The following is a 16408-nucleotide window of genomic DNA, read 5'->3' as shown; positions in this document are numbered from 1 at the left end:
ATGCTGGTTTGGATAGAAAACAGGAAGGGCTGGCTGTAGAAATGTTGAGTGCAAAAATCTTTGTCCTTTGTCCCGGCTTTTGACCAACTGTGGCAAAGATGGATTTTGTTCAAAGGTTGCTAAATTGGATGCAGGTTGTATTTTCATCACTAATTTCAAACCGCTTCGGTGTTTTAAGGTAGAATAATAGAATCGTAGAGTAGGAAGGGACAGAGATTCTGGCCCTGCAATGCTGGAGTATTTTTGCCCAATGTGGGAATAGCTCTAGCAACTGAGCTATCCCAGGGGTAAAGGGTCCACCTTGCTCTGGAACATGAGGAAAGGGTACGATAAAAATCTATACCAAAATCTAATTGCAAAACTGATTAAAATAAATGTTTGGTCCACACTGTAATAATAATATTTTTTTATTTATACCCCGCCCAACTGGCTGTTTCCCCAGCCACTCTGGGTGGCTTCCAACAAAATATTAAAAATACGACAAAACATTAAAAACTTCCCTAAAAAGGGCCGCCATCAGATGTCTTCTAAAAGTCAAATGGTTGTTTATTTCCTTGACATCCGATGGGAGGGCGTTCCACGGGGCGGGTGCCACTACAGAGAAGGCCCTCTGCCTGGTTCCTTGTAACCTCAATTCTCGCAGTGAGGGAACCGCCAGAAGGCCCTCGGAGCTGGACCTCAGTGTCCGGGCAGAACGATGGGGGTGGACACCCTCCTTCAGGTATACTGGGCCAAGGCTGTTTAGGGCTTTAAAGGTCAGCACCATTCATTAACCGTGAAGTCTCCCTGTTGGCAAGTTGAAGAGTGTCATCTTCTCCCAGCTCTGGAAGGTACCGTATTTTAATCCAAAAGTTGAAGAACATTCCCAGCTATCCGGAGTATCTCACCTGCTATTAACTCCCAGCCCCTGTCCATGCTGGACTATTAAGGAACAATAGGCTATACTAGGACTGATGGGCAACCAGCCCACATATCAATCTATGGTGTTTAGTTCAATGACCTGTTTCTCTGTAATCTGTTTTCTGAGGACTTTTGGAATAATAATAAGGAATGCAATTAGACGAGCTCCTTGGTTTTTTTTTTTAAATTGCATGTCATTATTTATCTTCATTTCAGCTTGCAAAAACCTACCCATGCCACCTTAGATTGTTCTCTTCTTAGATTTCTAACAATGAGGTTTTAGATTACCCTTTCCCAATCTTATATGTAAAAACTGCCTGCCCACACTTCCTGCATGTCCTTTGTCCTACGCATAAGATTTATTATTGCCTGTTAACAATGATTATGGAAGCTGTTAAGTGCAGGCTTTAAAACAATCATTTTAAGTTGGGTCAGAATTTACTGTCTTTTGCATAAATGGAACGCCCTCCCATCAGATGCCAAGGAAATAAACAACTAATTGACTTTCAGAAGACACCTGAAGGCAGCCCTGTTTAGGGAACTTTTTAATGTTTGATCTTTTATTGTGGTTTTAGTATTCTGTTGGGAGCCGCCAAGAGGGGCTGGGGAAATGCAGCAAGATGGGTGGGGTATAAATAAATAAATCATCAACCTACAATGCATTTAACTGAATTGCTTCTTTGACATGTCTAGATTAAGGTTACCAGATTTTTTTTCAATGAATCCAGAGATACTTTTCAACTTCAATGGATTTTGTATGTCGACTGATTTGTAAATCCGGGGACTATCCCCAGGAAAAGGGGACGTCTAGTAACCTTAGTCTAAATCCAGCTTTTGTCCGGACATGTACATCATATTATTATTATTATTATTATTATTATTATTATTATTAAGTCAGAGGGAAAGAGCCAAGAGTTTCTAAAAGGAGTTAACAGAAACTGAAGAGAAGCAACTTTGGATAGGAGCTACTGCGATCAGGAGATCTTATACAGTATCATGCATGAATTTAAATACCCGAATAGGGCCTAGAAAGATAAGCACCCTGGGAAGATAGGGTCTTAATGGTGCATTAAATCCTATATTTGAGAAGTCAGCAAGGGAAAGGTATCCCGAGGGAGAAACCCCCCTCACATTTAAGGTAATCTATATGGCCTTTTTTCAGCTGGAACTCACCAATTTCAGTTCTGGCACCTCTCAGGAGGGGGTGGGGCATTGCCACTACAGTTGTACCTCGGATCCCGAATGCCTTGAAAGTCTAACGTTTTGGCTCCCGAATGCCGCAAACCCGGAAGTGAGTGTTCTGGTTTGCAACGTTCTTTGGAACCCGAACATCCAACGCGGGTTCCGCAGCTTCCGATTGGCTGCAGGAGCTTCCTGCAGCCAATCGGAAGCCGCGCCTTGGTTTCCAAACATTTTGGAAGTCAAATGGACTTCCGGAATGGATTCCGTTCAACTTCCGAGGTACGACTGTATAAGAGAACAAGCATTTGTGGTGAGTTCCGGAACCTCTTTTCCCCAGAAAAATAGCACTGTGTGTGCATTTGTGTGTAGGGAGAAAGGGAAGTCATTTTCTTTTTGGCACCACTGCAGAATCAAACCATCAAACAGAGAAACAATACACAAATAAATTCTCATGCATATGGCCGGAGGAAATTAATGGATGTTGCATAAGGACCCAGACACACCTCTTGGGAGCTCCTTTCATTCAGCTGGACCTTGAGAAGGGGCAAAAAAGCACAGCGAGTTAAAGACATATAGATGTTTTCAAGCAGCAAAACAAAGAAATCAATACAAGAGGGTCCTAAGGGCTTTGTTCCAGGTAAATTCTGAACATACTTGGTTTTTGTCAAGCCAGCATGCTAAACCCCTGGTGGCCTCTGGTGTATTTGATGAAATGGTGCTGATTTGTCAGCAGATTGCCCAGTTCTTTTAAATACCCTCTTAGGAGCCTCCGAATGGGATCAGGATTGTAACACTAGGGGAGAGGAAATAAACCTTTTCTTCTGAGCCAAGTTGCCTATTAGCCCCCTCCCACTTACAGTTTGTCCCAGGAGGGAAAAGTGAGTACCCATTTTTTTTCTCCATGGGGCAAACAGCACCTTGGCATTTAGATGGGGATAATTGTACCGGGGTAGGGGGTGCGGAATAGTCAAGCCCACAGCTGTCAAGTTGTTTTTAAAGGGAAACTCCCTTATGCTGAATAGGCTTCCTCGCGGGAAAAGGGAAAACTTGACAGCTATGGTCAAGCCCCAACTCCAATGCTGTGGTTCTGATCCATTTATAAAACACTAGCTATTTTCTTTTTTAAAAAATAACTTTTCAGAAACAAAACAAAACACATAGCTTAACTGGTAGAGCATGAGAGTCTTGTAATCTCAGGTTGTGGGTTCGAGTACCTGTTGGGCAAAAGATTCCTGCATTGCAGGGGTTGGACTAGAGGACCCTCAGGGTCCCTTGCAACTCTACCATTCTCTGATTTTACCTTAAAACACCAAAGAGGCTTGACATAATTCTACAATTCTATATGTATAATAACTAAAAGGAAGATTATACCATTCAATTCCCCGGGGGGGGGGGAGTGGCGAGGAAGCAAAATGAAGCCAGATCATAGGATCTGTCAAAGACGCATCTTTGCATAAAACTCCATGAGTAGCAGGTGGTTTATATCAGTGTTCCTTCACTGCATGGCAAGAAATAAAACTTGACCAAAGGGCGTAAAACTTGTCTAAGTTTACCTTCTCTACATCCTTGTACGTGTTTAGTCATTTTTTTTCCATGAGAGCCAAATTCCAGAGATCCGGAAGCGGTGAGATCTGTATTCAAGAGTCTGGACGTTGTAATCTTAATGGCAGTTGTAAGGTGAATGATAAGTTCTTTGTGTCTAAGGGATTGAGCTTCCAAGTTTAAAATGGAGAGATGTACAATTTTAGGGTCATGCCTGCTTCCTGAAAAACTATGAACACGAATTTATAGATGGGATTAAAAAGCACCACATGTGCATAGAAGAACCACAATTTCCAGAGTTTCTCCAACCATTGGCAAGATTGATCTGAGTAATTTTACTTAGGAAAAGAGGATGCATGTACAAGTGGTGTGAAGAACCTGTATTGAGTTTTTGTGAATTCTTGTAGGTACAGATTTAAAAGGGGCTTTGTCCCAAATTCAGCCCCATTCAACCTCCCTGTTTTGGTGCCCTCATATATATATCTAATTCAAAATATTAACAAATAATAAGCCGTAAAATAAATTTTATTTTTTGAAATGAAACAAAACCTACAGTAAGATGGAAAGTAGTGTTTATTTTTCTTTATTTGTATAAATAATGTTTACTTTTTGTTCAGCTGAACCATATGGGCCATGGTAAATCCAGCAATGGAAAATTTCTGTGGTGAACCCCCCCCCCGCCCCCATTCCCTTGATGCCCTAAGCGTGTGCTTATTTTGCTTAATGGTTAATCAAGCCCTGCAGTGCACAACACTCTGATCATCTCTTCCACCAGCCCATAATACCGACAAAGATGACTTGCTTTGTGAGCAAGGTACCCCAATGGAAAAGTTAAGAAAGATTCTCCCACATTTGTCACTTTTTAAAATTCTTTTAATGATTTAGGGCAATATTTTTGGGCATTGACAGCAGCATGGCAGGCAGAAATTCAGCTGATGAATCTTCCACGCATCACCTGGTGAATTTCAACCTGCTGTGCAGCTACTTCCAGTGTTCTTGCTTCTGGGCCAGAGAATGGAGCCATGGATGCAGGAAGCCGCCAACTCCCTGCACCTTAAAGAATAACGTATTCTATGATCTGCTGACATTTTGCGATTTGGCATAACTGGTCTCCAGGGTATTTTGTTTTGCGCACAATTCCAACCTTGTAGTAGTGGATGAGTGATTTGTCTTTGCAAAGTGTTAGCTAACTAATCGCTTTGGCATCGTGGCTAAACGTCACTTCACAAGTTGCGGCTTAATTTCTGTTGACACGCAAGAGAGTTTTGCCAGATTTTTGTTTTTAAGGAGCAGATCTTTTTGAAAAGCCCGACTTCCCTTTTCCATGGGAATCTCTCTGCTCACAGGAAAACCAGCCCTGCAGATCAGTTTTCAACCATCTTTGTTTTACAGTAAGATGGACTCCCTTGGGAGAAGTGGAGCTGGGAAGTTGTTAAGCAAAGATTGACTGGCTAGATATTAGGGATGAGAATATTTATTTTATTTATTTCCTAAAATTTAGATATTGCATGAATTTTTGATATATATATTTTTAAAAAAGACCCCCAAAGTGGTTTACAAAGTAGTGACTCTCCTTCATCAGCTAGGGGTGGGCTAGGTGACTTTGGCTGTCTCTTCAAACTCTTATCTTTCTCTCATCTTTCAGTACTGTATATATTATTGCCAGCAGGGTAGTTATCAAACCAACACACAATGAACATCACTTGCTGTAGAGAAACTGTGAATTTGCTTGGGGTTGGCAACCCTGCTCTACACGTGTCCCTGAGATTGAAGACTCTACTAAATTCCCTGGGACTCACTAGCAAGGGAGGCATGCGCAGGATTGTGCCAATCTAAAACGAGCCTCACCTCTCCCAAGCAATTGACGTCAGGTTACCGCCTCGCTCCACAGATATATACTGAAAAGCAACAAAGAAAAAGTGTTAAAACAAAACAAACCCCAAAACCAACCACCACCCCATGACTGTAAGTGGAAGAAATGCGACATGGCAAGTTCAAGGGTGGGGAGAGAGAGAGAGGCCGCCAGCCCTGGAAATGCCATTTTAAACAGCTTTTAAATAGGATCCCTTCCCCTCCGTCCCGAGGGATCCTGGGAATAGTCCTGGGGCAACCCCTGCCTGCCGTGCAGTATTGGTGGGAGAAGAAACCTCTTTAACCTATTGAGACACAGATGTAAGAGTTGGAAGGAACCCCCGAGGGTCATCTAGCCCAACCCCCTGGAACGCAGAAATAATATATCTGTACAGATTCCCCAACCGTCTGCGGGCCAGCATCCAACCCCTGGGCCTTAGGTTGCCTACCCCTGCTCTAGACACACCATCTCTCTATACTCTCCCTACCAGGGTCTCCCAAACTTGGGTCTCCGGCTGTTTTTTGGGGACTACAATTCCCACCATCCCTGACCACTGGTTCTTCTAGCAAGGGATGATGACTCCCATCAAAGCTGGAGACCGAAAGTTGGGGGAGCCTGCTCTACACTTTCCGTGTGTGTGTGTGTGTGTGTGAGAGAGAGAGAGAGAGAGAGAGAGAGAGAGAGAGAGAGAGAGAGAGAGAGAGAGAGAGAGGGTAGCCCCATGAAGCAGCCCACGTACAGCAGGACTTATGCGCAAGCCCCATGGGATCGAACCGACGCAGGATCGGATCACACGTGGTGCGCGGAGTCCCCACGTGCACAGCCACGCTGCACCCGCCTCAACTTCATATTCCCCCCCCCGCCTCCGTGGGTTTTTAAATAGTGGGATTATCCCCTCGGCCTTGTCAGCCTCCTCCTCCCGCGTCCCCCCCCCCGACCTCTTTCCAGGGAGTTTCCCGGAGCCTCCCCCGCGCGCCACGCGGTATGAGTGCAACTTTCTCTCCCCACCCTGCACCCCCCCCCCCGCGCGCGCCCCGCCAACCGCTTCCCTCCCGTAAGCAAGAGCCCCTGTTCCTCGCGGTGGAGCGGAAACGAAAGCTAGCCGTGGGGTGGTGAGAAACGACGGGCAAAGTAAGACAAGGACTACTTTGTGCGAGTCCTCCTCCTCTTCCTGCAACTCCTCCTCGCCCGGGAGCGGACTGGCAAGGCAGCAGGGGGAAGTTTGAAGAAGAGGGAAAGTGGAGGAGGAGGAAGAAGAAGAAGAAGAAGAAGAAGAAGAAGAAGAAGAAGAAGAAGAAGAAGAAGAAGAAGAAGAAGAAGAAGAAGAAGAAGAAGAAGAAGAAGAGGAGGAGGAGGAGGAGGAGGAGGAGGAGGAGGAGGAGGAGGAGGAGGAGGAGGAGGAGGAGGAGGAGGAGGAGGAGGAGAGAGCATCTTCCTAAATTCGGAGGGGAGAGACACAAAGAGTGAGATCCCGATTCCAAACAAAACTTTCTAGATGGGAGGGTTCAAGGGAGCTGGAGGGAGAAGGACCCGCACCTCACTCTTAGCTTGGAGGGGAGGGGAGAAAGAAAATAAGGGCATGAGTAAGTTTTCAAGAAAGATGATCACATCTTGCAAAGGAGGGAGAGAGGGCTGGCTGCTTTCTCCATGTGGAAAGTGCGGGAAAAGTTCTAACTTTGAGCTCTCTCTCTCTCTCTCTCTCTGTGTGTGTGTGTGTGTGTGTGTGTGTTGTGGGTTTTTTGGGGGGGTGGATTAGACCATGACACAAGGCGGAGGTGGAAGGGAGTCTTCTCCAGAGCAGGAGGAGGAAAAAGAAAGGAAGAAGAGGAGAAGGAAGAAGAAGAAAGAAGCATGCAAGACGCGGAGGGTATGTTCCAACTTGCTGGCACCTTGGCCCGAAGCGGAGAACCCCCCTCCCCCCACAGCCGACAACAGGCTGCAGACCACCAAATACACGGCTCTGTCCTTCCTGCCCAAAAACCTCTTTGAGCAGTTCCATCGCCTGGCCAACGTTTACTTCGTCTTCATCGCCCTGCTCAACTTTGTGCCGGCTGTCAACGCCTTCCAGCCTGAGCTGGCCTTGGCCCCCGTCCTCTTCATCCTGGCGGTCACAGCGGTCAAGGACTTGTGGGAAGACTACAGCCGGTACCGTTCAGACCAAGAGATCAACCACATGGAGTGCCTGGTCTACTGCAGGTAACTGGAAAGGTGTTTTTTTGGGGGGGGGGGGGAGAGAAAAACTCTGCCCGCTCCTGATGGTGGCAGTAGTGGCATGTAGATGTGGAAAGGGCAGCCCCACATGTGGGGGTTTGTGGCTGTGCTTTGGGCCCGGTGACGGGGAAATTGCACAAAGACACCCCACTGCTATGGGAAATGGAGCTTCAGATATTGTTTTTGATAGTTGAAAACGGTTTCTCCTTCTGAGCATACAGCTTCCCCAACTAACCATTCTCTGCGGCGTGCAGGTGGCCTTAGCCGCTTCTGACTTCCTATTTCCTTTGGCATAATAAAAAAATGTGATTAAAACAAGAGATTTATTGCTATGACAGTGCTTTTCTCGCCTGGGCGTCTGGCCTCTGCTTAGTTTCCTTTTCTTCACTTTATTTTTTTATTCTTGTTTCGTTCCCCTCTCCTGCACACCTGTGTGCCTTGGTCCGCTTCCTATGGAACCGATGTATTATAGGCTTTATTCCATAAACCAGGCATGTCCAACAGGTAGATTACTGGATGTCCGCGATAGATCACTCCCCCCAATTGGCTCCCCCAAAGAAGCTGAACAACTGTAGCTCCCTTTTAAAAAAAAGCTCAACATTTTACATCCTCCCTGAAAAAACTTACTTTGACCCGTACCCCCCAAAATGGGCCTTCCTCCTTCTTAAGAAAAGTTCAACTGCTTTGACCTGAACCCCCCAAAAGGGGGTAGATCACTGCCAGTTTTTAACTCTGTGAGTAGATCGTAGTCTCTTGGGAGTTGGCCACCCCTGCAAGAAACCATCTTACTGCGGAAGAGTGTTCAGCTTGAGAGTTTGGTTGGAGGCTGGAGAAGTTCTGCCTTTTTGTGGTTGTGTAGCATGCATGCAAGCTTTTGGGTGAGTTGGCGGGATTTATCCTAGCCAGCAAGCCCAGCAAGGCTTTCTTCTGAGTGAATGTGCTTTGGATCGCACTGTTTTGACCTGGGTTGAAAAATCCGGTCAAATGTCATGTCTGCACAAACTTGCTATGCAAGCGTCCACCAACCTGGTGGAGAAGGCCTATAGGTCAGTGGCAGGCAGCGTTCGAAATTAGCCAGGTGCCAGGAGCATTTTGCCCCTGACTTTCAGCCACTTGCGACCAAGTGAAGATGCCTGGGTGCCAGGATGGCACCTGACATCTCCACCACCTGGAGGTGCATGCCTGGGGATCATTGGATCTGGACTGTTTTCACGCACTTAATACCCCATCCTGTAGCATTCTATTTGTTATATTTTACCTGCACAATCAGAATGAATTTCAGGAACCAAAATGCTTTTTCTATGCAGCCTCAGCAGGAGCGGTGAACAATGTCATACTTAATTGTTATCACTTGTCTTACCCCACCCACAGTTGGGAAGAATATACTTAATGTTACGAATGGTCCGTGTCACCGTTCAGAAAAAGAGGTAGGAATAGCCCAGTATTTATGTGGACTATCCCTGGATCAAGTGACTTTTCTTCTTCAAGTTCTCAAAAGTTCTTAACCTAGCTCAAGGTTGTCATCTGAACTAGCCAGATGTTTAACTGAGAATCACATCCAGTCCATTGTTTGAAAAATAAGACTTTAGAGCCGTCTTGCCTCCAAATGACAACTAGATATCCCATTTTGGTGACTGTAACCATGGTCTAAGGAGCCGTTTGGCACCTAGCTAATATGTCTGAGTTTCTAAAACTGCTTGCAGGATGCCTGCTTTTCAGTCAAAACGCCCTGGCATTTCCAAGTGACACTGGAAATGTCCCCCATCTGAAACCCTTTATAGCTCCTGTCAGTCAAGAGAGACCATCATGAGCTAGGCAGAGGATCTGACTTGGTTTCAAGCAGTTTCCACTGTTCCTAAGTCTCACCGACTCAATGTGCAAGCAGAAAAGCAGCATTAGATTGCGCATTCCCCCCCCCCCCATGTGTCCTTGGCTGCCCTCCTACGTTCGATACCCTCAGCCAGTGACTTGCTTTTATGTGAAATACCTAATGCTCCTAAAATACTTTCCCTGCTAATTTTAGAAACGGGGGGAAAAAAAATCAATTTTCAATCCATCACGAACTTTTAATGTTATTTATGTACGATTTTCATAGCACTATTTGATTGACTTTAAATTACCTAACCAACTACCATATTATTAAATTGCTGGCGTGCGGGGCGCGGTATAGATCTGTTGTCAGTGCAGTCTCGTGCGAGATGAAATTAACTTTATTCCCGAATACCAAGTGCATTGTTTCGTTCATACATCTTGGAGATTACTTCTTTGTAGAAAATGGTTATATTTATAGCAGTACAGTAATTCTGCCCTAGTAATTTGAAACCTCATTACAGCAATATGCAGTTAAATCTTCGCTGACCAGACAGGAAAGGATAGAGATTCCTATTTTTCAATTATAGGGCGTACGGCTTAGGGAAATGTGAATTAGCAAAGTTTTGCTGCATTTGCCTCTCTCGCTGCCAATTCAGATGTGGGTGTACGTCTCTTGATACTGTTTTGTTTAATGACTTGTAGGCAAACATGTGGACAGAGAAGACTTCTTTGGAAAAAGTTGGCCCTGTGCAGACATCACATTCCTGGGCCTAAGCAACTATGAGTTATTGAGTTATTGATGTGTCTTTGGAGTCCCTTCCCCTCCTTTCTTTTACGTGCTCTGCCAAATATAAGACTTCTGAATTGGTAAAACTGCGGTTTGCTCTGATGTCTGAATTAGGGAAACTGTGGTTTGGGCACTCTGTACTAGGGCTGGGCAATATCTGGTTTTCGACATCACGATATATCACCAGCTAAATATCACGGTATATCGATATATCACAATATATGTCTGCAGTGGTGGAGGCATAGCTGTCAACTTTCGGATTTGAAAATAAGGGATCAGCAGCCTCACCTGTCCCTGGGACAGTCTACGGTATATCTAACAATCCAGGATAGCAGTGGGAAACGGTGTTGGAATAAGGGAATTTCCAGCAAAAAAAGGGAAGGTTGGCAGCTGTGGCTTGGAATAAGGGAGTTTCCTGCAAAAAAGGGAGGGTTGACAGCTATGGGTGGAGGGCCTTAAAATGTAAGGAAGTAGTAGATTTAATAAAAATGTTAAACTTCAATATCATATATTTAATATATTTTCAACTAATTTAAGAGTAGCTTAAGTGATTTACTAGTCAAGTTGCATCTGCTTCCCCACTCAGAAGTCTTAAGTGGAATTTGTCCATGCATTAGCCCCACTGAGTTCAACTACACTTACTTCTACTTTCCTAGGAGTAAGCCTCATTGAATTCAGTAAGGCTTGCTTGTGAGTAGACACGCATTTGCTTGCACTGCTTACCGAAAAACACCCTCCCCATCTTTCTCACATAGTACTCAACCTCCCATTTCAGCATAAGGCAGGCAGCTAAATCTTCTCTCTTCCATCCCCCCCCAACATAGCCCCCCCCCCCAAAGTCCTTATCCCACCAATATCAAAGGGAGGGCAAGCAAGCCTTTAAATAAAAATAAACCCCTTTTTGGTATGGAGGAGGACAGCTATTTATGGTAAGGCTACCAGATGTTTTTCAATGAATCCGGGGACACTTTTCAACTTCAATGGATTGTGTGTGGGGACTGATTTGTAAATCCGGGGACTGTCCCCGGCAAACGGGGACGTTTGGTAACCTTAATTTATGGGGAACCAACAACATAAACACCCCCAGAAAATACAAAATAAAACTCTTCCTCCTCTTTTTTCACCTGTGGGGATGAGTGTGAGGGAAGAAAGAAGTGCTTTCCAGTTCTTTGTTTACATTCTTTGTTTACTTCTGAAGCTGAAAGAGTTTGCTGGTTTGTGTGAGGGCTTAGCATCATTTCTTATCGGTTAGAAGGGTGGAGGGAGAGAGTAAACAAAGCAGGGGTGTCTGCAAATTATCTGTAAAATACTGTATCTCTAAAGTAGTGGTTCAGCTGAGCTATCACCTGGGAAGCTGTTAAGTCTCCACCTTTGGTTGACCAGTACAGTCTTACCTCGGAAGTTGAACAGAATCCGTTCCGGAAGTCTGTTTGACTTCCAAAACGTTCGGAAAGCAAAGCGCGGCTTCTGATTGGCTGTAGGAAGCTCCTGCATGTGGAGGAGCAGGGAAGCGAACCCGGTTCACCAGATTACGAGTCCACCGCTCTTAACCATGACACCATGTTGGCTCTCCCTTTCTGTGGGTCATTGGTAGTCTAAATAGGTTATATATATATATATATATATATATATATATATATATATATATATATATGGTGGAATTTTTTTAAAAGCATAAGCCAAAAAAACAAAAGATGAGTGTTTAAAAGTGATGTGCCAAACTTAATAAAGATGCGCATTCGTCTTTAACTAACTCAGATAAAGAGTCTAAAAGTGTACCAGCGGTTCTGTAGCTTACGGCTGCCTGTCCTTGGGTGTGCCAGCAGATACCGCAGATTGTGTTGAGGTTTTGGCCAGATATAACAGGAGAGAAGGTGGTAACGAGTGGGAGTGAAAGAACTTGGAAGCCAGAAGCATCTTTGATGGGAAGAAACAAGCTCATGCTTTCCTTGAACACTTGCCTCCTCCTTTTGGTCATGCCTGGTTTATAACATGCAGGGAAATAAGGAGGAGGCAGTGGGATATTTTGCATTGCATTGGCCTTTGGACTGGTGATGTTGGTAGTGGTGGCGGCGGCTTAGAAACTGTGGGTCTAAGCGGAGGCTTTGTACACGCCACTGCCTTAAAATATAGCAAGGTCATCCCCCCCGTGATTCAAATCACAGCATATGATTGATTGTATGAGTTCCCAAGTTGCCCGCTTGGCGCTTGTGGGCATAGAGTAGATGCCTTCATATGGCCTACATTTTCAAATGGAACTCAAATGCGGGGGTGGGGGCAGACGCATCAAAACTCAGTACAGTGGTACCTCTGGATGCGAACGGGATCCGTTTCGGAGCCCCATTCGCAACCAGAGCAGTGTGCAACCTGAAGCGCTCAATGTGCGCATGCACGTGACGTCATTCGGCGCTTCTGTGCATGCACGGGATGCAGTGTGCTGTATGGGAGTGTGCACACACAGCCGAACAGTGTTAGAAACTCAGATATATATACAGTATAAGCTACCGTAGGCGCCAAGTGGCTCCTTAAACCAAGGTTACAGTTGCCAAAATGGAATATCTGGGTGCCGTTTGGGGGCAAGACAGCTCTAAAGTCTTGTTTTTTAATTGACGGGCGGACATCCGGCTACTTCAGACAACAACCTTGAGCTAATTTTGAACACTGCAGTCTCTGGACCCTGCCGGCTGCCCTTCCTTTTTGCACAGACCCCAGTTTCTTCCCTCTTTACAACTGCTATTTTCCTCCCTCTCCAGACACCACCTCCTAGACTCTCATAGGAGTGCAAAAATGAGATAATCCGAGTAAGCACTTAACTGCAGAGACTTGTTGCTGTTTTTTTTAGTTCCCAGCAAATCCCATTATTGATTTCACAGTTTCACATGGATGTTTTTCCAGTAGTGTTGGAAGGTCTCAAGAATAAAAATTAAAAAAAACTGGAGGGGAGGGAAGAGCAATGATTTCACATTTCCAGTTGAGGGGATATTCCAAAGTTGTGGCTCTTTGGCTGCCCTCGGGCTCTGGAACTTAAATTGTTTTTGAACATTTGTAATTAGAGAGGCCACGATGCTGAATCTTTCTAGCCAGCCTGTTTACAGAACGGGCGCCGCTTGGAGTCAGTACCAACGTAACAACAGCCGCAACCCTTTTCCTTTTTAAAAGGAAGGGCAATTTGTAGTTAACAACAAATAAACGGAACAAATGATTGTCCTCTTACTTAGCCAAGCAAATTTGTTCCAGGCTTTGGGATAATTGTAAGTTGGATAGGTGTTGTGTGGTTTACATGGCCTACATCCTAATAGCTTGAGTACCGGTAATTGGAGGAACCATTCGATCCTGAGATGCTCCCATTTCCTGACCCACTTTCCAAAGCCTTATAGAATTTTAGAGTTGGAAGGGACATTAAAGGTAAAGGTACCCCTGAACATTAGGTCCAGTCACGGACGACTCTGGTGTTGCGGCACTCATCTCGCTCTACAGGTTGAGGGAGCCGGTGTACAGCTTCCGGGTCATGTGGCCAGCATGACTAAGCCGCTTCTGGCAAACCAGAGCAGTGCATGGAAACGGCGTTTACCTTCCCGCCGGAGCGGTCCCTATTTATCTATTTGCACTTTGATGTGCTTTCGAACTGCTAGGTGGGCAGGAGCTGGGACCGAACAATGGGAGCTCACCCCGTCACGGGGATTCGATCCGCCAACATTCCGATCAGCAAGCCCTAGGCTCTGTGGTTTAGAGCACAGCGCCACCCGCGTCCCCAGAAGGGACCTTAAGGATCATCTAATCCAACCCCCTGCAATGCAGGAATATGCAGCTGTCCTGTATTGGGATTGAACCTGCAACCTTGGCGTTGTTATGCTCTAACCAACAGAGCTATCCACTTGACTTGATTTTGGCCAGTGAAAAGGGAAATTAAATAAATCAAAACCCTCACTCACCAGCTCCAGGTTTGTAGGTGCTCTGCTCTGGTGGGTCTCTCCCCTTTAATATTTGTTTCTTCTTAAATGTGGGGTTATGCTTCCCTCGGAAGGAAAAGGTGGCTGGACAGCAGCAGATGTTGCTGCATGGCGCTGTGGGCAATTCCAGTGGGGGCTTCCTTGTGTGGACTGGGGCACCAGAATTTGGCACAGGGTCTACAGCAGTGATGTTGGACGTGGTGAGCTCTGATACTGGCTAGACAGCAGTCAGATGTGGCTTGATCTACACTCTCGATGCTGCTGTACTAAGAGAAGGACCATTGCTCAGCTGGTAGAAACATGTGCCTTGCATGTGGAAGGTCCCAGACTCAATTCCTGGTATCTCCAGGCCTGCCTGAAACCTTGGAGAGCTGCTTGCAGCCAGTGTATACTGAGCTAGATGGACCAGTGGTCTGACTTGGTTAAAGTCTGATTCCTATGCAGTTTGCTCTTTTCTCTGCACAGTTGCACCAGGAGACAAAGGGATCAGGGTTAGGAAACTCAAATAGATAAGCTAGGCGCCAAACGGCTCCTTAAACCAAGGTTGCAGTCGCCAAAACAGAATGTCTAGTAGCCATTTTTGGGCAGGAGTCTCTTTTTTTTCCAAATGATGGACTGACTGTGACTGATTCTCAGTTCAACATCTGACTAGTTCAGAGGACAACCTTGGGCTGGGCTGAGAACTCTGAGAACTTGAAGAAGAAAGTCACTTGATCCAGGGACAGTCCACGTAAATATTGGGCTATTCCTACAGGGTATGATATTAGTGTGTGTGAACAGTTCAGATCCAATTATCCCCAGGCATGCACCTCCAGATGGTAAGTGATGTCAGGTGTGATACTTGGCGCCCAGGCATCTTCATTTGGTTGCGAGTGGCCAATAGTCAGGTGCAAACTGCACCTGGCGAATTTCGAGTGCTGCTACTGGTCTGGGATGATGGGAGGTGCAGATCAACAACATCTGGAACGAAGCCACAGGTTAAGGCACCCCTTCGTTAGACTGAATTCTGCAGTGTGTTGCTGCTTCTCTTTTCTCCCATTTTTTTATTACCTTTTGTTGTTTAAATTCATATTCAGGCAGCTGGGGTAGGTTAGGCTTTATGTCGAACTACATTAGTATAGTAGTTTTGCTGTAATTAATTCCAGCCCTTTGTGTGTCTTGGTTACTTCTCTTGGGTCTGTACAGCACTCCTGTGCCACAATTTTTGTTTTTGTTTTCCAACGGAAAATTTCGACCCTCCCAGCGAGGAGGAGGAGGAAGAATTTGGGTGGTTAGTCCCTAGAGCCCCAGAAGAAGAACACGGGGGTTTATTTGAAGATACTGGCACAAGGGCCCATTCGCTTAATCTTATCTCTCTGAAACATCTTGTTAACTGAGCACAGTGTGTGACCTCCACCTAACCCGGTGTTTGAACAACGCCTGTGTAAACAGCATCTTGGTTAAAATGAACTTCTGGTATTTCCAAAATGCCTTCGCTGTCCTCCCAGGTTATTTGGACTAGTCATTTGCTACCACATCATTATTTGTCAGTTGGGTTTCATGGCTTTCGGGGTCTGGAAGGCGTGATCTGATGCTGTTGCACCTGGCCTGAGTGTCTCAGATGTGGCCTTGAGCAGAAGTTTCTGAACTATATCAGAAAACAAGATAGGAAACGATCATGCGGGTGCTTTCAAACAGGTGGGGAATACTGTGAAGCTGCCCTGGCTTGCCCAGGCTTTTAGTTGGCAGCTGTGAAAGCAGGGGGGAGTCCGAAGGGGGAAGATGATACTTTCCCTTTCCCATAACACTGCCTGTACTTTCCAGTAAGTGCTACAGGGTGAGGCTGAGCTAGCCTTCCTAGAATCATAGAATTGTAGAGTTGGAAGACATCCTGAGGGTCATGTAGTCCAACCCCCCGCAATGCCGGAATGTCAACTAGATCACCCATGACTGGTGGCCATCCAACCTCTGCTTAAAACCCTCCGTGGAAGGAGAGTCCACCAATTCTCGTGGGAGTCTGTTTCACTGTTGAACAGCTCTTAGCTATCAGAAAGCTCTTCCTGATGTTTTGTTGGAATATCCTTTCCTGTAACTTGAAGCCATTGGTTCGTGTCCTACCCTCCAGAGCAGGAGGAAACAAGCTTGTTCGCTCTTCCACATGAAAGCCCTTGAGATATTTGAAGATGGCTATCC

The 16408-nt window shown here is 45.6% G+C and overlaps 1 protein-coding gene across 3 annotated transcripts in view; it reads left to right on the top strand.

The window, feature by feature from the left end:
* The first annotated feature begins 6578 nt into the window (after positions 1-6578).
* Positions 6579-16408, top strand: part of ATP10A (ATPase phospholipid transporting 10A (putative)) — a 126606-nt gene continuing 116776 nt past the window's right edge. For 2 of the 3 annotated variants that reach the window (XM_088667681.1, XM_088667679.1), the window contains exons 1-2: positions 6579-6939; positions 7233-7672. In XM_088667681.1, coding sequence (XP_088523807.1) covers positions 7236-7672 — 437 coding nt within the window. In that variant the 5' untranslated portion in view covers positions 6579-6939; positions 7233-7235. Of the gene's footprint in view, positions 7060-7232; positions 7673-16408 lie in introns of all 3 variants that reach the window. The other variant, XM_088667680.1, reaches the window with a different exon arrangement.

This window comes from Zootoca vivipara, chromosome 4, assembly GCF_965207765.1.
Source record: "Zootoca vivipara chromosome 4, rZooViv2.hap1.1, whole genome shotgun sequence".
In the NCBI taxonomy this organism is placed as follows: Eukaryota; Metazoa; Chordata; class Lepidosauria; order Squamata; family Lacertidae; genus Zootoca; species Zootoca vivipara.
The sequence above is the reverse complement of the archived record's forward strand: the minus strand, read 5'-3'. Positions and strand labels throughout refer to the sequence as shown.